Genomic DNA, 25,859 nt, shown 5'->3' on the forward strand with positions numbered 1-25,859 from the left:
CTCTCTTTCTCTTTCTCTGTGTCCCTCCCCTGCTCATGCGTGTTCTCTCTCTCTCAAAATAAATTAATTAATTAATTTAAAAAAATAAAAAATAAAATGAAATTCATTTATTTTTTTAGTAATCTCTACACCCAGGGTGTGGCTCAAACTCACGACCCCTGAGATCAGGAGTCTCGGGCTCTTCTGACTGATCCAGCCAGGCGGCCCCGTATTTATTATTCATCTTACTACTGTTCTAGTTTTAGTTTGTATTTATTGTTATTAATCCTGATACCATTAGCTACTATTATTACTATTAATCCTAGACCTGTTATTATATTTGTTGTTACTACTAATATCCTATTGTTATTTTATGTTTACTATTAATTCAATAATAGCTAATAGTAACATTTGTTTGTTTGTTAGAGGGAATGTGAGCAGGGGAAAGAGAAAGAAACTTCAGCAGGCTCCACACCCAGCACAACCCTGAGACCATGACCTGAGATGATTTTTTTTTTAATATATATTTTTTTAACGTTTATTTACTTTTGAGACAGAGAGAGACAGAGCATGAATGGGGGAGCGTCAGAGAGAGAGGGAGACACAGAATCTGAAACAGGCTCCAGGCTCTGAACTGTCAGCACAGAGCCTGACGCGGGGCTCGAACTCACGAACCACGAACTCATGACCTGAGCCGAAGTCAGACGCTCGACCGACGGAGCCACCCAGGCGCCTCATGACCTGAGATGATTAAGAGTCAGACACTCAGGGACGCCTGGGTCGGTTGGTCGTCCGACTTCGGCTCAGGTCATGATCTTGCAGTTTGTGAGCTCCAACTCCGTGTGGGGCTCTGTGCTGACAGCTCAGAGCCTGGAGCCTGCCGGGGATTCTGTGTCTCCCTCTCTCTCTGCTCCTTCCTAGCTCATGCTCTGTCTCTCTGTGTGTCTTAAAAATAAATAAATGTTTTAAAAAATTAAAAAAGAAAAAAGAAAAAAGAGTCAGTCGCTCAACCAACTGAAACACCAGGGGCCCCCTATTATTATTATTATTATTATTAATTAATTTATTTATTTTACTCAGCGCTTATCATGGTAATCCCTACTATTATTTTTAATGAGACCTATTACCTATTGTTCATATTATCATTTTATTGTTACTGCTCCCATTATTATTAATTCTGTGCTGGTTAACTTTTGTGTTATTGTTATTACTATCAGTTGTTAATATCACTGTTAACGGTATTAATAAGTATTTACTAATGTTGTCAGTGGCTGCTGTTTCATTACTGTTATTAACGCGGAGAGTCCCCCGTCCCGGAACTTGGCAGCCAGCAGGCGCTCTCGCGGTCAGCGTGGGAGCAAGGGGGGCGGTGGGACCTGCTTGCCGAGACCATCTCACCGGCTTCCGGGGAATTCGGGGAATTCAGATAAACGTCTCACTTTGTGCCCCAGGGACCTGCGAAGTGGGAGGAGCCACGTGCAGCCAACAGCTCAGAGCTGGGGTGCGCTCAAATCTAGGGCAAGGCGACAGAAGTGGTGTTTGTTGCAAACCCTTTGGCTTTCTAAGGAAAAACGGGAACCGAGTGAGAAGTCTCAGTCGCGGAGAGCATTGAAATAATAAACTGGACTCCGGAGGGGACGCCTGGAGAGAAGAAATTAAGCGAGAAGGGAAACCACTTTGGGCCTCTGAGAAATCTGGCACGAGAGAAGGCTTGCACTGTGATTAAAAAGGGGAAGAACCACAAGTCTCCATTTAAGTCAGCAGAACTGCCGTCTGGGCAGTGAGAGGGAAAGTGCTTGTGGCTGGCAGATTTCAGCAACCATTTGACAACTGCTGTGTACCTGGTGCACCAGCTGGCAGCTGTGTGACTGCAGGCAAGTAACTGCTCTCTCTAGGCCTCAGTCTCTCCAGGTGTCTATATATAGAGATACTAGTATGGAGGGATTGGTTTAGGCTTCCCTAATAACACCTCACCCACCTTGTCCCAAATCCTCAGAGGCGATGTGAACGTTACTGGCACACTTTTTAATCGGTTGCCAGCTCCAATCCAAAGCTCGACAGATCTTTCTGCTCAAAAACCCTCCGTGGCTCCCTGTTGCCCATAGGACAATTCCCAAACTTGCCACCAGGATCTTCAAGTCTCTGTGTGATTGGCCTGACTTTCCACCTCCATCTCTTCCCATCTATGAGTGTAGGTAGCACCACTGCCTTCTTGATTTTCCTCAAAAGCCCCAAACTTTTTCCTACCTCAGGACCTTTGCACTCACTGTTCCTTTGGCCTGGAATGCCCTTCCAGAGCTTTATCATGCCCAGATGCTTCTTGCTATAGGATGGGGGAAAGGGGTAGTGTCAGCTCAAATGTTAGTTTCTCAGAAAGGTATTCCCCCAAGCCTCCAGTCTAAGCCCCTTCCTACTGTCTACCCTGTAATTGTTTTATCTCCCTCCCGATGCATTATCCCATTTATTTACGTACTTACGCTCCAGGTCCCCCCACCAGAGTGTCGGCTCCATGAGGGCAGGCATATTTGTGTCTGTCTTGTTTACTGCTGTGTCTCCAGCACCTAGAACAATGCCTGGCACACTGTAGGCTTTAACAAGTATTTGTGGAAAGCACGTTCATTGCTCGTTCCTTCACAGTTATGGGACTTCAAGTATCCTACAGCAGACCAACCCTGATCCCCATCTGGGTAGTCTGGAAATCCCCATCTTCTGGGGAACCCCTTTCTATAGCTCCAAGGGCAGAACCCGAGCCTGATTAACACCCATGTAGCAGTGTTTTCCCTTGGGCAAAGCCCAACGGTAAGTGCTTTAATGCACTGACTCATTTAACCCTCACAGCAACCCCGTGGAGTGGGTACTCTTATTATTTCCATTTCATAGATGAGTAAATTGAGGTATGGAGAAGTCAAGTAATTTGCCCAAAGCTACTAAGAGGGGGAGGCAGCGGACTGGAGGAGTATGGTGTCTGGGAAGGGGTGATGAGGCTCCAGCGAGCTGGGGGCCTAATCGAACTTGTTTCCTGTCGTGGGAGGGAGAGAAGAGCAGACATTCCTCTCTTCCCTCCCTCCCTCCCCTGTGTTGGAGGAAGGGCTGGCCGAGTGTATGCTCCACCTGAGACTAGGGGGCACCCCACTGTCAACCTCACCCCATATAAGGCCTGTAGAGAAAATGAAAGCACGGGGGAGAGCAGACAGGGAAGCCCAGGGGGCACGGGTGCCAGCGGCCCGGGAGGACTTCCTGGAGAAAGATGCACTCCTGGGGTGGGGCCCGATAGTAGTGGCCCCAAAGAGGTCGGTCTCCACAGGCACCAAGAGTGGCAGGAGCAGAACTGAGAGTGGGGACCGAACCTGAATGGGGTGGGGGTACTAGGGCCGTGGCGGGTCGGCTCGGCGGAGTCGCGGATAGTCGGGGCCGGGCGGGGTTGGGATCCTTCCCCCGGGGGTGATGAAAGCCGTGGTCGCTATTGCACGGACCGATCCCGAGCTTGCAGATAAGGCCTTCCAGGAGGGAGTCGCTGGGGCGCGCTCCTTCGAGGCCAAGAGACTCTGCCCAGCCCCGCCCCCAGGCCCGCCTTTCCTCCATCTGGCCCCGCCCCCGCAGCGCTGAGGCACCTGGGGGTCTGCAGGAGCTAGGTGGGTGGGACTAAGGTTGCCCCGCCCCTCGGGAGTTCATTCCCTTCTTTAGTCCTCGGGATGCGAAATCGGGTGGGCGAGGTGTGGGCGTGGCTCGGTAGGGCCCCGCCTCTTTCCAGGCTCGAGTTTGAGACCCCTGGACACGGTCGGCCGGGGCGGAGGAGGGTTGATGGGCGGGGCCAGGTCCGACCCCGCCCTCAGGGGCTGTCCCCCTCCGGCCGATCTGGCTCTCGGGGGGGGGGGGGCAGGGGCGTGGTCTCCTGAAGCCCCGCCCCACTCTGGCCCCGCCTCCACCCTGGCCTCCCTCCCCCGTCGGGCTCCGCTTGCACAGCCGGTTCCTCTTTACATAACGGCGCGGGGCGGCATGGGCTCGGGCCACCGCCTCCGCCCGGCCGCCCGCCCGGACTGTCGCGGCCCGTGGTGGCGACGGCGGCGGCAGCAACGGCAAAGTTTCTCCGGTGGCGGCCCGGGGGCGCATCCTCCCGCAACTGTCAAGCGCTGGCGGCGGAAATGATGAGGCGCTGGCCATTTTCCGAGCCCGGGTTTCCTGCCTGAGCCCCGCTCAAGCGAGTCGCGAGCCAGGAGCCGGCGCGCGGGAGAGAACGCGCCCGGGGCGGGGGCCCGCCCGCCCCCTCGGGATTTCGGGGGGCCGGGGGCGCGCGACGCCATGGGCCGGCCGGGCCCGGACCCCCTCTGTCTCAGGTAAGCCCGCCTTTCCCAGCGCTCCTTCCTCTGGGGCTGGGAGGGCTTTAATGGGGGAAGAGGAGGCCCCCTGTCCGGTTCTGCCCGGTGTCTGCGCACTCCCACAACAGCCTGAAATACTGCCCTGCCTCTAGCCCGGATGGGGTGTTCAGGGGTGACCCTTCCCCAGCTCCTGCGACACTCTCCCCGCCGACACCCCCACCCACACACGTGTTGGGGATGTAATAGGGGAGACAGTGGGAAGGCGCTGAGAGGGTATGGTTAATACCCCCAGTCTACCTTCTCTTAAAGTAGCCCGGTCAGTTGCGAGCAACAGTCCCCCCTCAACATGTGCCCGGGGAGGAGAGGTCTAGGGTCAAGTGCTTGGACCTTGAAAGTGAAAGTGGTCAACTAAGGCTATGAGGATGGAAGAGCCCTCTGGGAGTGGGGCCACCTGCCCCTGCCCCTCCCCACTCTCCCAGCCCAGGGCCATGTGGCTAAGAGGGTATCTCTGGATGCTAGAAGCCCGCCTTCACAGTCCCCACATCTCAGAGGTGGCCCAGGCCAGGTGCCCCCAAGCCACTGAGTCCGGAGTTTCACAGGGTTGGGAGCCCCACAGCTCAGGTCTCTTTCAGCTGGTGCCCTCACACCCCAGACCTGGAGCTCAGGTGAATCCTCCCATCAAAAAAAAAAAAAAAAAAAAAAGGATGCAGAGGAGGCCTTGTCTTATAGGTCAGCGTGCCTGGGAGGGTAATTTCAGAGGCCTTTAATGCCTGGTGCAGAAATCCCCTCCCTTCCCTCTCTCTGACCATGGGGGCTTTTGGGATGATGGGGACTGCATTTGAGGAACTGGGGAGGGGGGTTTGCCTGCCTGTCCTGCTTCTTTTTTTTTTTTTTTCCTTCTTTAATTTCCTCATTCTCCTGTTTCTCTTCCCCATTCCCTGCCACGATGATGTAGGTGAGGAGGTCACTGCCTGCAGCTGGAGGCCTCCAGGGAGGGGCATGGCCAGGCCTGATTGAGTGGGAGGAAGTGAAATTGGGCTGCGGGTGGGGGCTTCGGAGCAGAGGGCCTGGCAAGATGATGTCTGTAGGGCCAAGGTCCAGCTTTGGGAGCAGGAGGGGCTGAGACTTGACCCACACCCCCCTCGCCTGGGAGATGAGCATCCCCTGACACCCACCAGCTGCCAGGCTCAGCTAGGGCAACCAGCCCATCTTGCCTCCCTATTTAACGGTCCAGCTGTAGGGCCCCTGCCAGGCGATGGGCACATGGGTCTCCAGGGCTGTGGGCGCAAGTCCTGTCTGGATTTCCCATCACTGACCTGGCTGCCAGAGCGGAAACAGCTCCGGAGGCTCTCTGGGACCTGCGGGGGCTGGAGAGCCAGCCCAAGTGGGGGGAGAGCAGGCAGAGGCCGCCTGGGCAGGCTGGGGTCAGCAGATGAGAGGCCAGGGCCCGCTTGGGAAGTTGGAAGGGTTTTTAACAGGCTCACTTTTTCTGAGCCTTTTCCCACAACCCTCCTCTGGGAGGGAAAATCCTTCTGAGCCAAAGGGTGAACATTCCTAGAACTTCTGTGGTCCCTGTGGGCCACAGAGGCAGCCAGCTGGGAAGGGGCTGGACTGAAGTACCAGCTGCTAGGGTCCGAGGACCTTCAGGGACTCAGCAGTGGAAGAGAAAGGTCCTGGAGGCTTAGGTTCCATTCTCCCGCTGCTTCTATCCAGCTGAAGGCATGGGCAAGTGACACCTGTGAGCCTCAGTCCCCCCACTGTGTGAAATGGGATAACAACAGGTTTGTGGTAGGGATTGAATGAGCCAGTGTGTGCAAAGCATCTGCTACCTGGCAGGGAAAGGGTTCAATTACAGGTGGTGGTGGTGGTGATTTTTCATCACTATCATCATTAGCGTTATTGTTACTGGCTGGGAAATGCTTGTTCATCAGCATGCCTTGAATACCTCCGGCATGTGCAGCTCTGGGGTTTCCTGAGTCTTTGGGGGAAGAATCTGAAGACACAGGCGAGGATGAGGTGATGGGGCTTCTTGGCTATGAGGTCTTGCTTCCCCGTCCCAGCCTCAGTTTCCTCATCTGTCAAGTGGGTGTGATAATCGTACCTCATACTTAGGGTCTTTGGAACCCTATATGAGTGAATTCACCAAGTGTTTAGAACACTTTGATCAGGCGTAGTAGTAGTAAGAATGAGACTGTTGTTTGTTGTGGGTGTCAGCTCTGATTGTTTTCCTTCCTGATCCTCCTGACCCCCGTTCTTGTGAAGACTAGACTTGATCTTTCTCGGATAGATAGGAGTTTCTAATGCAAATCAGATTCTGTAGAACCTCTCCAGATACAGTGGTAGCCCTACAGCGGGTCAACCTTTGGTTGCCCTTGGATATCTGGGCCCAGCAGTGCCACCCCAGGACACCCTCCACCTCCTGGATGGAGCCTCCCCAAGGGCAGGGATGGAGGTACTTGGAGGGACCTCCCAGTCCCAGGGCAGCCCACTTTGGCGGTGGGGGGTGGGGCGAGAGGCACATAAGGCACTCAGTGCTGGGCCTCACCTGATAATCGTAGATGGTATTAATATTATTAACTGAGAGGCCTCTCCTGTTAGATTCCCACCTCTCCCTGGTAGCAGCATGGCCTTTGGAGCCAAATCTGGGATCTGCCAGCTTCCAGCTGTGAGGCCTAGGGCAAGTTCCCTGACCTCTCTGGGCCTGATCTGCCCAATGGGGACCAAGAGTGCCAGCCTCTCCAGGGTAAGCCTGGAGTGTATGAGCCTGGCATAGTGTAGGGGCTTGAACTGTGTTGGCTATAACTGCCTATGGCTGTGTGCCCTTGGGCTTGTCCCTTAACCTCTCTGAGCTCCAATATCCTTCTCTATGACATGGGAGTACTAATGACTGCACAAGAGAATTGTGTTGAGAAGTGGTACGCATAATGCCTGGCATGCAGTAGGTGCTCAATAAGTGTGAGCCACTGCTGTTAGTGCCCCAGAGGGGGCTGGCACTTAATTGCCAGGTTTCCCGGGAAAATGGTCTCAAGGGGCTCCCCGGGTGTTCAGCATCTTAGGCTGGGCAGGGCAGGAAGTAGCTTCCATCTGGCAGATGCGAGAAGCCCGCCGTGGAGTCCAGAGGTGTAATACATGTTTCTTGTTCCCAGCCAGACCCTGTTCCCAGCTACCCGCCCTCCCTGAGGAAACTGAGGCGGGCAGGCTGCCCAGGGGAAGTGACTCAGCTGGGGTCACTCGCTGAGTCAGGCCTAATTGGACCCAGGAGCCCTGCGCCCCAGCTCCCTGACTTCCGGGGGCCTGCAGTCCCTTGGAAACTGGGCAGGTCCAAAGGCTACAGCTGGACACCCACTTACTTGGGCCCTGACCCCTGGGCAACCAGCATTCCTCAGTCAGGGCTCCGGGGTCCCACTGACCGTCACTGGGCTTCTCGACCTGGTATTCTTCCCCCTCGGCAGGGGCAAGGGACACTTCCCCAGGAGGGCAAGTCCTCCTGGTGTCCCCCCAGCCCCGCCCCGACCGGAAACCCAGCAGCTGAGCAGATGGCTGGAAGATTTTTCCTCCCACGCCACCCTGTCAGGGGTCGGCAAGGGGGGCCGGGCTGCAGGCTTCCTCGGGAGCCAGGCCTGGAGCCCCTGGGGGCCTGTCCGGATGTGGGCCCCCACCCCGGTTGGGTAGGGGGGAGGCTGCCACTGCCCCGTGTGTCTCCAGGGAGGCCTGGGAGGGAGGAAGTCTATGCCCTGCTCACCGGGAGCTGACTCACAGGGTGCCTGATGAGGTGCTAACCTTGGGGGGCTGGGGGACTGGAAACACGACTGGGGGGAGGTGGTCACAAAAGAGGGCCTCTGGCATGAGTCTGCCCTTGAGAGCTGGCACTCTGGTGTCCTCTCACAGGAGGACGGGTCCAGAGAAGGTGAGGAGCGAAGGGAGGGGTTCGCCTCTCCTGATACTGCAAAGCAGCACCATTGTAGGGTATGGGGCTCCCTGAGAGGCTTTCCCCACGTCAGATTCTCACCCTTCTCTCCTCAACTCAGGGGCAGTTAAAGGAAGTCACGTGCTAGATGAGAGGGGATGGGGCTGGAGAGTACTGCCCCTTCTTGGGGGGATAGTCCCTGGTTTTCTCCTGAAGCCCGGGTGGGGTGTGGGGGAGGGGGGTGTGGCCAGGGTGTCAGGCCTGGCATGGGGACAGAGGACATTTCCTGTTCTGGCAGACTGTGCCAGCCTGATAAATGTCCCCGGGCACTAGGTGACCCCAGAGAGGGTGCATCAGGCCTCCACTGACTGCCTGATGATTTAGGACAGAACCCACCTCTCAGCCTCCCCAGGGCCTCCGAACCTGCACTCCCTACTTCCCAGGAGCTTCTCCACAGTCTAGACAGCCTGAATGGTGTGAAAGGGCAGCGGGCTGACTGCCAGGCTGGGTGTGTTGGAATCCCCCCCACCTCTCTGGGCTTCCTTGGGCGGGGGGTCTGGCCTGTTGGAGAAGTTGGTGCTGTAGGTGGGAAGGACAAATGCTCCCTGTGGCCTGTAGTCAACCTGGAGTCCTCCCTGGAGGAGGTGTCCCCTATGAAGGTGTGAGACTTCCTGCCCAAACATCTGTGAGCTGGGGGAGGGCGGAAGCTCTGGACTGGCTCATTTTAACTTCGTTTACCACAATTTAAACCATCCTCCCCCTGCCTTGGCAGGTGAAGTCCCCACAGGTGGAGGCAGGCCTTCTCCGCACCTGAGCCTGCTAATTACACAGAAAATGTTAGCTTCCCCAGGTTACGTTTTTACCCAGGGTGATTGGCTAGAGTAGAGGCTAATGAGCCTCAGTCTCTGGGGTCACGGGTTAGCGTGGGCCCCACAGCTCAGATTCCCTGCTTAGAGCCGGGATTCCCAGCTGTTCAGCGCCTCATTTCTCACTGACTTGGTAGAGGCTCGAGGGTCCCTTAGGATGGATAGGTGTTTGAACAGGGGACACCAAGCTTCGGCTGAGGCTTTAAGGCCCTCACCAGGTTGCCCTTAGCAGGCAGTCTGGTGGACAGTTTTCCTGAACTGGGGGTCCTGAGAAGCGCCCCCCCCCCTCATGCCCGCACACTACTCTGGCACCCTAGGATGGGTGTGGAGACAGCCATCTCTATGTGTTTGCTTTGGGGACTTGGGGGGAAGGGGGCGCCAGGATTCGACCTTCCTGCTCCCACGTAACATCATCCTCGTCCCTCACCCCACTGTGGGATTTGGGAAATCCTGGAGCCCCACCTCCACACACATAGCTGGGAACTCCTTGCCCCAGAAGCCCAGGCTGAGCAGGTGGGAGGGACTCTGTGGATTTGCAGGCCCCTCTGTGTGGAATCTGTTCATTCCTCTGGCCACCCAGGCTTCCAGATGCTCTAGTGGGGGAGGGGGCGTAGAAATGCCCCAGAGACCCCTGTTCCCATCCTCCAGCCGAAGCCTGGGGTTCCTAGGAACATTCAGATGATTAATAAATGCTTTCTGCTAAGAGCTTTTCAGGCCCTGATCCCACAGTTGGTGTGATCTGATCAATTGCTTAGCACATAGTAAATGTTCAATAAACGGCTACCACCTGGGCTGAGGCCCGAGGAGGGGACCACCTTCCTGGGCCTGGCTGCCCGCCCAGCCAGGAAACCTCCCAGGCGTGCCCCCTTCCCAGACATGGGCCACAGCTGAGTGCTCAGTGCTCTGACTGGTGATTTCCTGCCCAGAGCTCCTGCCTGGAGCCTCCTCTCCCCTGAGAAGGCCTTTTGTTCAGGCTCCCATGACGCTCCCTGCTGGCCCAGCCCTCAAGGCCAGGCTCCCCCTGTGGCTTCCATGGCTGCAGGCCTGATATTCTCTGATGCTGCTGCTCCTCTCTGCTGACAACAACCACAGCAGCAGCCACTTGTTTACTGAGTCCCAGCACCCCACAGACATCAGTTCTCCGAATGCTCCTAGTAAATGCCAAGAGCTGAACCCTGACCCATTTTACAGATGGGGACATGGGCTCAGAGAGGCAAGCCCCCTTTCCACATCACACAGCAAAGAAGTGGTAGAGGCAGGATGAGAACCAGGGTTTGGTTGCTAGCTCCACCACGAGAGGTCCCCTGGATAGTGGGGGGTGCATCTTGGTGAGTTTCTCAGAGCCCCACAGCCCTTTCTGTTTGTCCATGTGGGTCAGGAGCATAGCTCCGAGAGCGTGACCGTCAAACAGAAGCCCCCCTCAATCCCGGGAGTTCATTCATACAAGTAATATTTCTGTGACCAGGCCCTGGCAGGGTGAGCAGGAATGAGGTGGCCTCTCGACCCTCCAGGGGCAACCAGCCCAGGTTGAGGGTGCAGGGGACAGTGAGCAGTGTCACTCATGTATCAAGCAGCATCGCTCGCTAGCACAGCCAGCCAGGTTCTGATCCCAGCTCTGTGCCTCACAGGCTGTGTGACTCTGGGCAAGCTATTCTTCCCTTGCCTTGGTTTTTTATCTATAAAATGGACATATTTGTAGGACCCCCCTGCCCCCCCCCTTCAGGGGGGATTAGTGAATGTATTTGCAAAGTGTTTAGCACAGAGCAGGGCACGTGGAAAGCCAGCCATAGTGTCATTTATCATCATTTTTATTTTTAAATTGTTATTTCTAAAATTGAGATCTGATTGACATACATTAGTTTCAGGTATACAGCATAATAACTAGACTTACTGTGATCATGTCACAACGTACAAAAATATTGAATCGTTGGTTTTAAGCTTCTACCCTGTGGCTATTTTCCTGACCACCTGGCAGGTTTGGAACCTGGACGGAGAAGCTAAGGCCTCCTGACTCCAGCAGGAGCTGAATGAGAACTTTATATCCCTTCCTCTGGATCTCACTCACTCATTCTTTTTTTTTTTTTTTTTAATGTTTATTTTTGAGAGAGAGCACGTGTGCGGGAAGGGCAAAGAGAGAGGGAGACGGAGAATCCGAAGCAGGCTCCACGCTTTCAACACAAAGCCTGACATGGGGCTCAAACCCATGAACCATGAGATCATGACCTGAGCCACCCAGGCACCCCTGGATCTCGTTCATTCAATAACCATCCACTGGGAAATGAGTCTTCCTCATGGTGCGCATTCAGGCCCGGATCAGGCGTTTTGGGGGTGACTTCTGTGGGAGTTTCTAATTGCCAGCTGTGGGACCTCTCTGTGCTCCAGTTTCTCTAACTATAAAGTGGGAGTAATTATGGGCCCTGCCTCCTAGGGCTGTCATGAAGTTCGGGAGAGTTAATGCTTTAGGAAAATGCCTGATGTCCAGCAGGTGCTTGGAATACATTGCATTTCTGGTGGGAGAGCTGTAGTGGGAAGTGTGGGGAGGAGGGCTGCCGGCCATCGCCCGGGCAGTGAGGGACCGTGGATCAGGCACACTGTTCCCAGAAAACTCCTGTCAGAGTTCGGCCCTGCAGTTGGCACAGGGATTCCAGGCTGCACGGGTGGGGGTGGGAGTGGGGAGTGGCCCAGTGAGGGGGGTCGTTGATGGGCTCTGGCCACTGGGCATCTGCCAGAGGAGCCAGAGGTTGCAAATTCAGCTGTGACCTCTTGTATTCATACATTCGTTCATTCAGCGGGCATTTGTTGAGCTCCTGCCACATGCTAGGAACTGGGACCAGAGCAGGGAGCAGATCGTGAGGCTCACAGTCTGGTGGGGAGACAGCCACTAATTAAGTGATCATAGCTGTAAAGTGATAGCGTGTGCCAGTGTGCTGAAGGACAAGTTCGGGACTTGACTCCATTGGTGGGCTCTGGGAAGCTGCCTTTTGTGTGCAGCTGAGAGCGGGCAATCGCCCAGAGGCAGCAGGCATGAACGGGGGCAGATCATACAGGGTCTTGCAGGCGGGCAGGAGCTTGAGTCTGGAATCCGAGCCCTCTCTGGGCCCCCTAACCTGGGAGGACAGTGCTTGCCTCACCTGTGTGGAGGCATGGGTTAACTGAGAACAAATCACACACACACATGCAGGTAACCCCCCTGCCCCTCGCTGCCCCACTTCAGCTGCGGGGGGGGGGGTGGTTTGGTAGAGTGTGGCGATCAAGGGCCTATATGGCTCCTCTCCCTCCTGCCTGGCAGCTGTTACTAACTACTGTGTGCAAAGTGCTCACTGAATGTAGGTTTCGAGGACCTTGTGATGTGCAAAAATGTTGACTCTGTGCAGAGCGCCCTCCCCACCGACACCGTCTGGGGCGTCCTGCTGCATTTAGCTGCAGGGTCACCACGATGGCCTAGAGATGGCAGGGGCAGCCCTCATTGTTTTTGCAGCTGCCCAGCAGGTCTGTCCCACCCTGACCATGCACAGAGTCACAAACAGAAGGTGCCTGTGCACTGGTGTGTGGCAGAAAGATCCTCAGTTTCCAGGTGCAGGTCTCTACCTGGAGAGCCTCTCAAGGACTCCTTATAACCATTTCATGAGGTGGGTACCATGGCGCTCCTCACTTGACAAACGAGGAATCTGGGGTTCAGAGAGGTCCAGTCATGTGAGAGTAGGCCCTTAGTAATAGGTTTTTGTGTGGGGAGGATAAGCAGCCATGGTTATGTGGTCCCCAGCAGGGGCCCAGGCCCAGTTGGAAGAAAAGACGGTACTGATGGTAATTAGAGAGGTCCGGGGTTCAGCACCTCGGACAGCAGAGGGTGGGGGGCTTCTGCCATTTTGACTGTGTGCCGCCGAAGAAGGAGCCATGGAGGTGGGAGGAGAACGGAGCCCCAGCTGGGATGGGTGGGCAAGGATCTGCCTGTCCTGACATACCCCCATCAGAGCAGGAAACACCTTTGCACCCCTCTGTGAGTCTTGTTAATTGATTCCTTTGCATTCATTGTTTTATGTTTTTCTTGACGCCAATGATACACTCTCATTGTAATATTTAAATAATAATAACAGCCGGCCCTTAGTAGGCTTTTCCTAAGTCCTGAGGGTCTTTACATTTATTAACTCAATCCTCATGACAGTCCTATGAGGCAGGTGCAATCATGTTCTAAGGCAGAGAAAAATCAATAACTCATCCAAAGTCACGTAACTAGTAAGTGGTGGTGCTGGCATCTGACACAGGCTCCGTGTTCTTAACCATATTTTCTAAAGACAAGTAGCAGCAATATTCCTTGGTTACTTTTCCCCCTGAAACTCCAATTCTAGTTCTTTCCTACAGGTTTCTGTGGGAAACACTGTTTCTGGTGGGTTTCCTCCAGCCACACCTTTCTTGCCCACCACTTAAACACATTTATGTACACATAAAAAGTTGGCAGTTTGGTATCGTGTGTGTTCATGTAAATTGGATCACAGAGTCTGCGTTGTTCCTTCGGGTGGTAGCATAGACCTCCCTCTACCTTTTCCACTACTGCAGAATATTCCAGCTGAGATGTATCACAGTGAGCTTTACCAGTCTCTGACTGATGGGCATTTAAGTTGTATCTACTTTTTCCCTATTATATACATGGGGGCAGAAAACCTCTAGTAGGGGATTGTCCTGTAAGTGCCTCTCTGCACGTGTTGAGCAAGCATTCTCTTGAATACTTGAAAGTGGAATTCCTGGGTCTGAAACCGAGCCTGCCAAGCAGCCTTCCAAAAAAGGCTGTATCTGTTAAGGATACCGGCAACGTTGTGGGGGAGTGCACATTTCGACGCATCTTCACCAGCACCGGGTATTAATGGTCGTTTTCAATTTTTGATGTCGTGCCTGGTGAATAACGTGTCTCCCGGTGACGGGTTCAAGTAGTCGTGTGCCTGCTCACTTCTTTGTTGCCCTCCCCACCGTGTCTTTCAGCCCGGCCGCCCCACTTCGGTCTCCGCCATGAACGGGCCCACCCTGCAGCCCTCCTCGGCCTCTTCTGCGTCCGCCCCCCCCTCGTCGGCCGCGGCAGCGTCGCCGTCCCCGCGGGGCTGGAGCGAGTTCTGCGAGCTGCACGCGGTGGCCACGGCCCGGGAGCTGGCCCGGCAGTACTGGCTCTTCGCCCGCGAGCACCCGCATCACGCGCCGCTGCGCGCCGAGCTCGTGTCGCTGCAGTTCACCGACCTCTTCCAGCGCTACTTCTGCCGCGAGGTGCGCGACGGCTGGGCGCCCGGGCCGCCGGGGTCCCGGGCCGCGCCGCCTGCGCGCGACTACCGAGACACGGGCCGCGGGCCCCCGGCCAAGGCCGAGGCGTCCCCGGCCGAGTCGGGCCCCGGTCCCGCCGCCCCCGCGCTGCCCAAGGCCCGCAGCTCCGAGGAGCTGGCCCCGCCGCGACCGTCCGCCGCCTGCACCTTCCAGCACCTGCGCCACAGCCTCCGCCACATCTTGCGCCGCGGCTCGGCCGGGGAGCTGTCCGCCACCGGGGCCGCGGGGGAGGCGGGCGAAGGCCCGGCGCGGCCCGGCCTGGCCAGGAAGCTCCTGCCCTGGAGCCTGGCCCGCGAGCCGCCGCCCGAGGCCCTCAAGGAGGCAGCGCTGCGCTACAGCCTGGCGGACGAAGCGTCCATGGACAGCGGGGCGCGCTGGCAGCGGGGGCGGCTGGCGCTGCGGCGCACCCGGGGCCCCGACGGCGGAGCGGACCGCGTGCTGGAGCTCTTCGACCCGCCCAAGGTAAGCTCCCCGCGCAGGGCGCTCAGAGGGGCGCGCGACGGTCCCGGCGGGCGGCCGCAGAGCCCCCAGAGGAAAGCAGGCCTTTTGAAAAATGAAGTGTTTCTTTTAGACCATTTCGAATTTGCACAGAGGTTGCAAAGATCCTTCAGCTATACCCCACGTGCAGTTTTGCCTGTTAACGTCGTACGTTACTGTGTGTTTGCACAACTGAGGCCCCAGCGTTGCTCCCTACTGTGAACTGCGCAGTTCTTTGCATTTTGCGTTTCCCCTAATGTCGCCTTGTTGGTTCCAGCACACCGTATTCGATTCAGCTGTCGCGTCCCTTTTCATGTGCCTAATGGCTTTGACAGGTTCTACAGGCTTTCCTTGTTTCTGATGGCAGGTTTGAGGCGTACCGGGCAGGGGTTTTGTACAACGTCCAGAGACACCGTATGTGGGTGTCATGTGGGCTGTGACAGGTTGGTCCACGTCCTTGAAAACCCTGGCCCAGACTGACCATGACAAATAGGAGGGTTGTTTTTTTTTAGGGGGTTCAAAACCGTCACTTGGATTCCTTTGCAAGTCCCATGATTTGTTGATGTCTTATTTCAAGTTTTAAACATTTTTGTGTGTGTTTTTTTTCCTTTTTGACAACTTTGTTCAGCTGTGCAGTTGAGGCTGAAGGGTCAAGGTGTTCCACACACCTGACAAGTTCCATCTTTGACTCAGATGTATCAAGTTGATGGGACCACGTGGCTTTCACCTCATTCCTTTCTCTTTGTGGTTCTATTATGCTTCCAGAGATGGCGCAAAGCCGATGTAACCTTAGCCCTTGGGGGTCAAGGTCTGAATGGAGAAGACTTAGTTATTCTTTAATAGATATTTATTGAGTACCTACTGTGTACCAGACAGATGCTGGTGCTGGGGAACTGGCATCTTAGTGGGAGCCGTTGAATAAACCTACAAAAGAACATGGAATTATAAATCATATATTGTGTTCTAAAGGCAAAGCAGTGGGGCCTCTGGGAGTATAACTGAGGGGCCCTAATTCAGTGGTTGGGATGGAGTGTTGGCAAGGAACCGTCTCACGTAAGGTACCTTTCTCTTTAAACTTCAGGGCAGCGTCCCATGCATACACTGAGGTGGGTGGAGTGCATCTGAAGCCCCACCCATGTGGCCATGGTTGTGCACACCCAAGTGACCTAGCACCCAGGGGGGCTCCCTCCCACCTCCTCCATGTCTGTAATCCCTCGGCCACCCCCTCCTTCCCCTGATTCCTACTCTGGGGATTCCAGTTCTCTGTTCTGGAACTGCACACAAATGGAATCGCGCAGCATGTTGCCTTTTACGTCTGGCTCCTTTTGCTCCGCGTGATGTTGTAGAGAGACTTGTCTGTGTGCATCAGTAGCTCATTTGTAGGGATGTACCACAGTTAGCTTATCCATTCACCTGTTGATGGATATTTGGCTTGTTTCTACTTTGGGACTTTCATGCTGTTATGAAATCTGCATGTAGTTCTTTGTGTGCACACGTGCTCCCTTTCTCTCCATTTCTCATTCCTCAAAGTGGCCTTGCTAGGTCATATGGTAAGTGCGTGTTTATGAGAAATTCATATACTTTTTCCAAAGTGGTTGCATGATCTTATGTCCCCACCAGCAGTGTATGAAAGTTGTTTTTTTTTTTTTTTTTCCATTTCTAGTGGATGTGTACTAATTTCTCATTGCGGCTTTAATTTGCATTTCCCTGATGACTCATGAGGTTAAACACCTTTTCATAAGTTTATTGGCCACTGGAATTAACCTGTTATGATGTGTGTGTTATTTTTATTGAGTTGTCTCTCCTTTTCTTATTGCTTTATAAGAGTTTTTATATATCTGGGATATATTTCCTTTTATTGCAAATATCATCTCCCACTCAGTGGGTTGCCTTTTTCTTCTTTCATGGAATCTTTTCATGAACAGATTTTTTTTTTAATACTTATTTTGAGAGAGCGTGAGCCAGGGAGGGGCAAACTGAGAAGGAGAGAGAGAGAGTCCCAAGTGAGATCAGCACCTGAGCTGAAATCAAGAGTCTGAACGCTTAACCCACTGGGCCACCCAGGCACCCCCATGAACAGAAATTCTCACTTTTCATGAAGTCCAGTTTATCGATTGCTTTCCTTTATGGTTCGTGCTTTTTGTGTCCTATTTAAGAAATCTTTGCCTACTCAGGGTCATGGAAATCTTTTTAAAAAGTCTTTTCTTCTGGAAACTTTATTTTGGGGAGCCTTCACATTTTGGACCAAGATCGATGTCTAATTAGTTTTTATGTACAGTGTGAGGCAGGGGTCATGATTCTTCCAGGTGTTCCAACACTACTTGCTGATGTGACCATCTTTTCTCTGTTGGATTGCAACGCTGCTTTTATACTAAATAAAGGATAACCTGTGTGCTTCTGGAAGACTCTCCCTTATGTTCCATTGGCTCATGTGTCTCTCCTTAGGCTGACACCACACTGTCCTAATTGCCAAAGTTTCCTAGTGAGTCTTGAGCTAGTGACTTTTGGACCACAGTCTTTATTTAAATTAAAAAAAATTTTTTTAATGTTTATTTATTTTTGAGAGAGAGAGACAGAGCATGAGCAGGGAGAGGGAAATACAGAATCTGTAGCAGGCTCCAGGCTCTGAGCTGTCGGCACAGAGCCCGACTCAAGTCTCAAACCCACCAACCACGAGGTCATGACCTGAGCCAAAGTCAGATGCTCAACTGACTGAGCCACCAGGTGCTCCGAACCACAGTCTTAATCCTGAGTTAAGAATCTCTCAGTGTTGGGGCACCCGGCTGGCTCAGTCAGTAGAGCATGTGACTCTTAATCTCAGGGTCGTGAGTTCGAGTTGGGTGTAGAGATTAAAAACTAAATCTTAGAAAAATAATAATAATAAAAAAGACTGTCAGTGTTTCAGGCAGAGGGAACAGCATGGACAAAGGCCTTGAGATGGGTAAGCATTCTGTGTGCTTTGAAGAATGTGCTGGGAGCACAGGGAGGGAAGGTGGGGTATGGGGGGGGGTATGTGTGGTCAGAGGGGCACGTGAAGAGTTAGTGTTTTATGCCAAACACAATGGGAAGCTGTCAGAAAAACGCAAGTGCAGATAAAAACTCTTCTCATTGTTTTTAAAGTCTTGAGGTTATGGCACCATGAAAGGCAAATAGCGGCCCAAACACATGGTCTTATCTGTGTGACAGCATGGGGTTCCCTATAAAACTTCATTTTTAAAAACAATTTCTGGGGCGCTTGGCTGGCTTAGTCAGTGGGGCGTGTGACACTTGATCTTGGGGCTGTGAGTTCAAGCCCTACGTTGGGGGTAGAGATTACATTACAAAAAATTAAAAATCTTTAAACAATAAAAATAAATAAAAACTTTGTTTTTTGTTTATTTATTTTGAGAGAGGGAGCACGAGTAGGAGAGGGGCAGAGAGAGAGGGAAAGAAAGAATCCCAAGGAGGCTTCATGCTGTCAGTGCAGAGTTTAGCATGGGGCTTGAACTCGCAAACCGTGAGATCATGACCTGAGCAGAAATCGAGAGTCAGATGCTCAACTTACTGAGCCACCCAGGCGCCCCTAAGAAACAACTTCTGCTTAAAATAACCATCTTGGAAAGCCAGCTCTGGGGCCTTAGGCAAGTGACATCACCTCTCTGAGCCTCAGTTTCCTCCTGTTTACAATGGCACTGCTCATAGTTCCCGCCTTGTGGCACTGTTGTGTCAACGGAGAGTCCCTGGCACGCAGAGCACTCAGTGTCACTGATGGGTGACACCGGTAAGGACTTTGGGGCTGAGAACGCACATTTATTTCCAGTGCTGGTCTGGGTTCTCAGTGTCCAACTGGCACGCCCTGTCGAGGCTGCTGTTCTTCAGGAGCCCTGATGGTGGGGCCCCATTCAGAGGCCTTAGGGGCCAGAGGTGGTGTTCGGGCCCTGGTGAAGTCGAGCCTTGGGGTTCAGTCAGTGAGGTTGTGAGTTCAAGCCCTATGTCGGGGGTAGAGATTACACTTACTAAAAATGTAAAAATCTTTACATTTTAAACTTTTTAAAAATGTTTATTTATTTTGAGAGGGAGCACGAGCTGGGCCTTGGGACTCTGTCCTAGGCTCGGTGGTCGCTCTGAGATCTGGAGGGTCTCCCACAAAGCAAACGGCCCTGGCGGGGCCCCTTCCGGCCCCTCCCCAAAGTATCTGTCTCGATGGAGCAGCCCAGCTCCCGCCGCTTCCCTTCCGACAGCTTCCCATTGTGTTTGGAACAGTCTGGGGGCTGTTCCCGAATGTTCCCTGAATGACTTGGGGCATTTAGTCTCTGGGCTGAGGATACTTAGACTCTAAGTCTTGACTGAGTATGCCTGCCAGGTGGGTAGCCTCGATCTCTGACCCTGGAGTTGTTTATAGGAACAGCTTTAGACAGAAGGAAAAGGAAGGTTGAAGGTTTGGCAACCGGTGGGTGGTGGTTAAGGGCTTGAGCTCTGGATTCATACCCAAGCTCTGTCACTAAGAGGGTGCCAGTGCCGGCCTGGAGAAGGCCCTGCTGCCCAGAGCAGGAAGAGGCTTGGAGGACCAGAACTGAGACAGCGCAGCCGCCCGGGGACACGGAATTCGGGCCTCAGCCAAGCAAATGTCCTCCCGAGTCTGAGGCCAGGTGTTCAGGGGCTCACGGGTCAGCTTCACCTCTGCCTCTGACCAGCTGTGCGACCCTGGTCGGCTTCTTCCCCACTCAGCTTCGGTCTGTTCATCTGTGAGCAGGGGTGATAGCAGTCGCCTCAAGGGGCATCGTGAGGGCTGCAGGCGGAGGGAGCTCCTTGCTAATGGGGGTGTAAGTGGAGGCCACAGTCAGGCTGCGGTGGGGGGAGGGAGGGTTGGAGGGTGGTTGGAGGAGACACCGGCTTTTTCCAGTGTCTAAAGATGGATAGAGAAGTCACAGCTTTCTCTAGTTTCAGTGGCATCCCTGCAGGTGGGCAGGAGATGGGCCTCCCTTCTGTGCTCTGGCCTTCAGGAAGAGACTGGGGATTGCTGCCACGTGGGGGGTGGTCACCGAAGGGCCTTTGGCGGGACGTGACACATGAGTGGGAAGAGGTGCCAGTCCCGGAAGATCTGGGTGCAGGAGTCCCAGGTCAATGAAATGGCAAGGGCAAAGGCCCTGGGTGGCCGCAAACCAGGAGACTTTAAAGAACAACCAAATGCCAGGGGCTGGAGTGGAGTGAACAAGAGGAGAGAAGGTTGGAAAGGTGCTGGGGCTGGGTTAGGTGGGGGCCTTGTGGCCACAGTGAGGACTTGGGAGTTTCAGTCTGTGAGCAGTGGGAGCCCTTGGAGGACTTGGGCCCCGTGGGCTGAGACCCCTGCTGGGACTACCCAGCAGTGGCGGTGGGCTGGAGGAACCCCCTTGGGGCTCCCTGTGCTCTTTAGGGCTGCCCTTGGGGGGCTGTGGCATGATTCTTCTCCTTCAGGACCCTCTAGTCTTCGTGGCAACTCATCTGTGGCAACCACCCCCCCTTGGGCGTGCCCAGGGTTGGGCTAGGATGGGGGGCAGCATAGTACTACCTCGAATGGGCACCTACTGTGTGCCAGGCATTGCCCTAAACACTTGATCTCAAGTCCTTCCCGTGAGGTTGAGGACACTGGCCCATCTGACAGGGAAGAAACTGAAGCTGGGAGGGGCAAAGGGACTGGCTCAGGGTCATGCAGCTGAGGAGGGTGGAACCCCGATCCCAAGGGGTTCCCACCTCAAAGCCCCAGCCACGCTCTTCAGCTGGCTCCTCGAGCCACAGTGGGTAGAGTGTCAGCTCTCGGGCAGGTCAGGCCCGAGATGTGCCATCTACTCAGCAGTTAAAAGGAAAAATATTTAAAAACAAAATGTAAAGATTTCACAGAAGAATCCAGATTTCTGGTTTCTCTTATGAAGTCCGTGGATCTGGCAGAGCAAGGCCAGCATCGAAAGAGTGACCCAGCCTGTGCTCTGCAGAGGGAGAGCCTGGCGGGAGGTGTGGAGGCCCCAGGGGAGGGAAGAGAGTACAGAAGCAGCCACCGGGCCAGGGGTGAAGCATGGCTAGGTTGGCTATGGCATGTGGGCCGACCCTTTGCTCTTTTGGGCCTCAGTTTCCCCATATATCCAGGCTTGGGTTGGCAGAAATGGTCTCAAAGCCCCGCCAGGTCTGGGGGCCGAGCCTCAGTTTCTCTCATCTGTACAGCGGGGTGATGGCGTTCTAGCTACTCACCTTTTAGCCAACATTTATTTGGCACTTGTTCTCTACCAGGGACCTTACCGACCTGGCTTTCCTGACAGCAGCCCTATGAGAGAACTACTGGGATTACCTCCATTTCATAGATGGGGCAATATAGGTGAAGAAGGGGTAGGTGACGTGCCTGAGGTCACACAGATCTGGAGTGGCTGGGGTGGGATCAGAACCCAAGCTGCATGTGGTGTGGACGTGCAACCCAAGGTGCGTGTGGTGGTCCTTCCTTCAGAAGGACTTATGATTCCTGGGGGCTGTGTGTTTAACCAGTGGCCTCGTGTGGGTGGCGGGCATCTGTTTGGAGTTCTCAGACCAGGAAAGGCTCCCTGTGACCATCTTGTCTGGCGCCCTTTATACAGACGGGGACACTGAGGCCCAGAGGGGGCTGGCCAGTGTCCCCTTCACCCAGCACACTCTGCCCTTGGTCTCTGCTCCCTGGCCTGGAGAAGAGGTAGAGGAAGGAGATGGGGGGACACCTCGGGGACTCAGCCCGTAGCTCTGAGCCCCCCACATGCACCACAGGCCACGAGCACCCCCAGGAGGAAGTGGTCTGGTTGGGAGGGGCTGGGCCGCTAGACTTAGGGGGGCCGCTGGGAGGCGGGGCAGTTGGACATTGTGGTTCAGGGCCATTCCCGCTCTGTTCCTTCTGAGCTGGATGGCCTTGGGCAAGTCACTCAGCCTTGCTGGGCCTCAGTTTCCTTATCTATAAGACGGGATGGCCACGGCACCTGCCCCCAGGGTTGATGGTGTGGGAGAAGCCGTGGATATGGCATGTGCCGACTGGGTGGCTGAGGGGCAGCCTCAGGCACGTGTCTCCAGGCAGCAGCCACTCCTGGGGTTCTTGGAAGCCATCTGGCCCCACACAGCACACAGTCCAGCGGGGACAGTCTGGGGGCCCAGTTTGTGGAAAGAGGCAACCAGGCCTCGGGCGCCCCCAGCTCCCCACCTGGGCCCGGGGTCTGTCCGGGAGGCAGAACTGCGGGTCGGGCAGTTCTCAGAGCCTGTGCAGCAGTAGGTGCTCGTGCGAGCCTGAGTGACGGCCAGGCCCCTTCTCCCGGGCGCATCCCTATCAGCCTATTGACCGCTCGCTGTGGTTCTTCAGGGTGGGGGTGGGGTTGGCACCGCGCCCACTTTACAGTTGAGGACGCCGGGGCTGGAAGAGGCAGAAGGAGCTACAGCGTGGACCCCAGGGGCCTGAACCCGGAGCCCGGGCCCCCGGAGTGTGGGAAAGAGGAAGCAGAGAGAAAGGGATGTCCGCCGGAGGCCTGGTGGTTTCCTCTCCGAGGCAGGAGGAAGAGGAGGAAGAGGAGGAGGGCCGGGCAGGAAGCGGCCAGGCGGGAGGGGGCAGCCTCCTTTTGGCCCGGACAGACCTGGGTTTGAGTCCTGCCCCTGCCCCCTCTGAGCTGTGTGGCCTTGGGAAGGGCCCTGTGCCCCCCCCTCCGTGCCTCAGTTTCCTCAGATACTTCCTAAAACTAGCTGAGGGCTGGCCCCCACCTGTGGGGGTTCAGAGGGGTTAACTGAGCTTCCGCCTGTGCGGCACTCAAGTGCGCCCAGCACACCGTCATTGTTCATCAAAGCTTAGCTGCTGTGGTTATTGCCATTACTACTATTCTTATGATTTTGTTTGTTTTGAGAGAGCATGAGTGGGAGAGGGGCAGAGAGAGGGAGAGAGAGTATCCCAAGCAGGTTCCACGATGTCAGTGCAGAGCCTGACGTGGGGCTCAATCTGAGGCTCCGTGAGATCGTGACCTGAGCTGAAATCAAGGGTTGGATGCTGAATTGACGGGGCCACCCAGGCGCCCCTGTTGTCATTATTTTTATTAGTTGTTTGCAACACAACAGGCACCGCATCTGACACACCCCGTGGAATCACCACAAATGCTGTGAGGGGCACAATGATGAAGCCATCTCATAGAGGAAACTGAGGCACAGAGAGGAAGAAAGGCTTTCCTAAAGCCACACAGCTGGGAAGAGGAAGAGCCAGGAACAGCACCTGTTGTGGGCCTGCCCTCGGCCCCCAGACAGGTGGAGAAACCACCCACCCTCCACTGACAGCCCAAAAGATCTTCTTGGGCCAGGCAGAGCCCCCGTGTCCCTATGGGGAGACAGCTGGGAGCTTTAGAGGCCGGTGGCGCCCCAGTCCTCCCCCTTCCCAGGACGACCAGAGGCAGAAGGCTCCCACGGTGAGAATGGGGTTCCTGTCCTGTTCTGCCTTGAGCTGCTTTGCGAACCTGGGCTGGTCCCCACCCCTCTCTTGAGCTGTGAAATGGGCAGCAAAGGGGCTTGATCTGGGACTGGTGGGGGAGGGAAGGAAGGGGTGGTGGTGAGCAGGGTTCCCGTGGGGGCCCCAAATGCACACGCCGATGCCCCCTATCTGCCCCTTACTGGGGTTCTGTGTAAGATCACTTTTGAAAAGTAGTCTGCCACTCAGAAGAAATCCCTGGCCTTATTGAAACTGTGGGCAGAGGATATCGGCATGCTTCTTTTCAGCTCAAATTCTAGGAATCCACACACTAGAAAGTGCCCCCGAATCCAGCGGTGTGTGTGTGGGGGGGGGGGGGGACTGACGTTCACTTATTCTCACCCCTTACTCCCAGCACTTTTGGGGGTGCTTCCACTGCCCTTCCTGCTCCCCAGGGCCTGTTTGCTTTCTCCAGCTTCTTGAAAGTGGGCCTTCTGTTTTCGTTTGAGGGATAGGGTGTTGGGACAAGACTGTCATCGTAGTCTGGGCTGTGAGCTTGGTAGCCAGGCAGAAGGGCAGGTAGACAGGTTTAGGTTCAGATCTTGGCTCTCGTGTCCTTGATACGCGACTGTGGGTTGGGAGCTTGGCCTTTCTGAGCCTCAGTTTTCCATTCTGGGAAATGGAATGTCAGTACTTGGCATTGCTGGGTGACTGAGTCAAAAGCAGGCTCGGCAAAGGCATGATAGGTTTTCATCCAAGAGGTGGAAGAAGCGGCTTCCTGGGTAGGAAGTTGTCACGTCCCAGAGGTGGGTCCCCAGGTGCCCTCCTGAGGATGGGCAGCAGCCTGTACTGGGCAGCAGCTGACAGCCTCAGCAAGCTAGTCAGGCCGCTGCTGGAAATCCCCCACCCGCTTCTTTGTGAATGGAAAAGGAAACCAAAATGCACAAAAAGAGATCTCTGCATTCTGAGCGGCTGGCCGTCAGTGGTGATGGTGGGGTGGGGGGTAGCTTCCTCCCCGAAGGCAGGAGGGGCCGCCTCAGCTTCCTTTTTGGGGCCCCACACCCCTTTTTCCTATCTCCCCTCCCTAACAGAAGAGGCCACTGTTTTGCTCAGGCCACGGACTCCCCTGACATCTCAGGCTCCGGAACCAGTGGGGGACGATTGAAGCGGCACCCGCCACCTGGCCTCTGGATCCTCCCTCGCTTGTGGCCCATGCCCGGATCCTCCCATTACCTGCCTGGCTTGAATTCTGACTGGGGGGGGGGGGGGGGCGGGGTCTGAGGTCCACAACAGCAACAGAGAGAGAAACCTCACTCCAGGGAACGGTGTGGAACTGAGGGGCCCTGCTCTGTTTCATCTGAAATCTTCACGTCATCTAGGAAACTAATGTGCCGAGGGCCTCCACATTTGAGCTCCTAATTTCTGGTGTTGTTTTCTAATAATAAAGCTCATGGTGGAAACCATAGAATGGTAACTGAAAACCACTCCCCATCCTGCTCTGAGACAACCAGCATTTCCATTTTGGTAGAAGTCTCTGTGACCTTTGTTCTTGCGTTGCTTTTCTGACTTCTCCCCCAAATTGCAATTCCTTCAGCATTCAGCCATTCTGCATTCAACGCTTACCTCTGGAGCCCCTTCCGGGTGCCAGGCATGTGAGAAATATAGACAGAAACCTTCGGACAAAAGCCCAGCCCTTGTGAGGCTGACACTCTTCATTCTGCTTTGTTACCTGCTTTTCTTCTGCTTAATATTTTTCTGAAATATTTTTCAAGAATGTCTTTTTCATACTGGCTGTGCAGTATTTCATTTATACAGAGAGGCTGTGATGTATTTATTGAGACTCCTAATTCAGTCATTTCTAACTTCCCCGCTCGAAGGCACAACTGTCGGACATCTTGTACGTAAATCTTGGTACCCATCTCTGATTGTTTCCTCAGGCTCAATTCCTAGAAAGGGAAGTGCTGAGTCGAAGGCTTTAAGAGTGCCTCTACAGGCTCGCTGTCTCTCTCTCTCTCTCTCTCTCTGAGTTTTACTGAGATACAACTTACAAGTATGTGAAATGAACTATTTAAAGAGTACAGTGGCTTTTGATTTGCTTTTAGAACATTTTCATCATCTCAGAAGGAGACCTTGTACCCATTACCAGTCCCCCCCTTCCATCCTCCCCGCCCTCAGCCCTGGGCAACCACAGATTTGCTTTCTGTCTCTATGGATTTGCCTGTTCAGTGCTTTTCAAATAAATGGAATCAGAGAATATGCTGTCTTCTGTGACCAGCCTGAAAGAAGCTGCTTGGCATAATTTCACTTAGCGTCGTGTTTTCAAGGTTGATCCACGTCCTAGCAGGTGTTAGGACTCCATTCCTTTCTATGGCAAAGTAATATTCTATTACGTGGGTAGATGATACTTCATTTATCCATCTATCAGTGAATGGATGTTAAGGTGCTTCCACTTTTTGGCCGTCGTGAACAATCACGCATGTTTTTATGTGGACGTAATGTTTTCATTTCTCTTGGGTATCTATCTAGGAGTGGAATTTCTGGGTTACATGATAATTCTGTGCTTAACGTTTTATTGCCAGACTGCTTTCCATGGCGGCTGCACCATTTCA

General features: G+C 54.3%; 1 protein-coding gene across 2 annotated transcripts in view; it reads left to right on the forward strand.

Moving 5' to 3' along the window:
* The first annotated feature begins 4,237 nt into the window (after positions 1–4,237).
* Positions 4,238–25,859, forward strand: part of SH2B3 (SH2B adaptor protein 3) — a 35,192-nt gene continuing 13,570 nt past the window's right edge. For both annotated transcript variants that reach the window (XM_042961881.1, XM_042961882.1), the window contains exons 1-2: positions 4,238–4,313; positions 14,043–14,834. In XM_042961881.1, the coding sequence (XP_042817815.1) occupies positions 14,070–14,834 (765 nt within the window). In that variant the 5' untranslated portion in view covers positions 4,238–4,313; positions 14,043–14,069. The remainder of the gene's footprint in view (positions 4,314–14,042; positions 14,835–25,859) is intronic.

Source organism: Panthera tigris, chromosome D3 (assembly GCF_018350195.1).
Source record: "Panthera tigris isolate Pti1 chromosome D3, P.tigris_Pti1_mat1.1, whole genome shotgun sequence".
Lineage (NCBI taxonomy): Eukaryota > Metazoa > Chordata > Mammalia > Carnivora > Felidae > Panthera > Panthera tigris.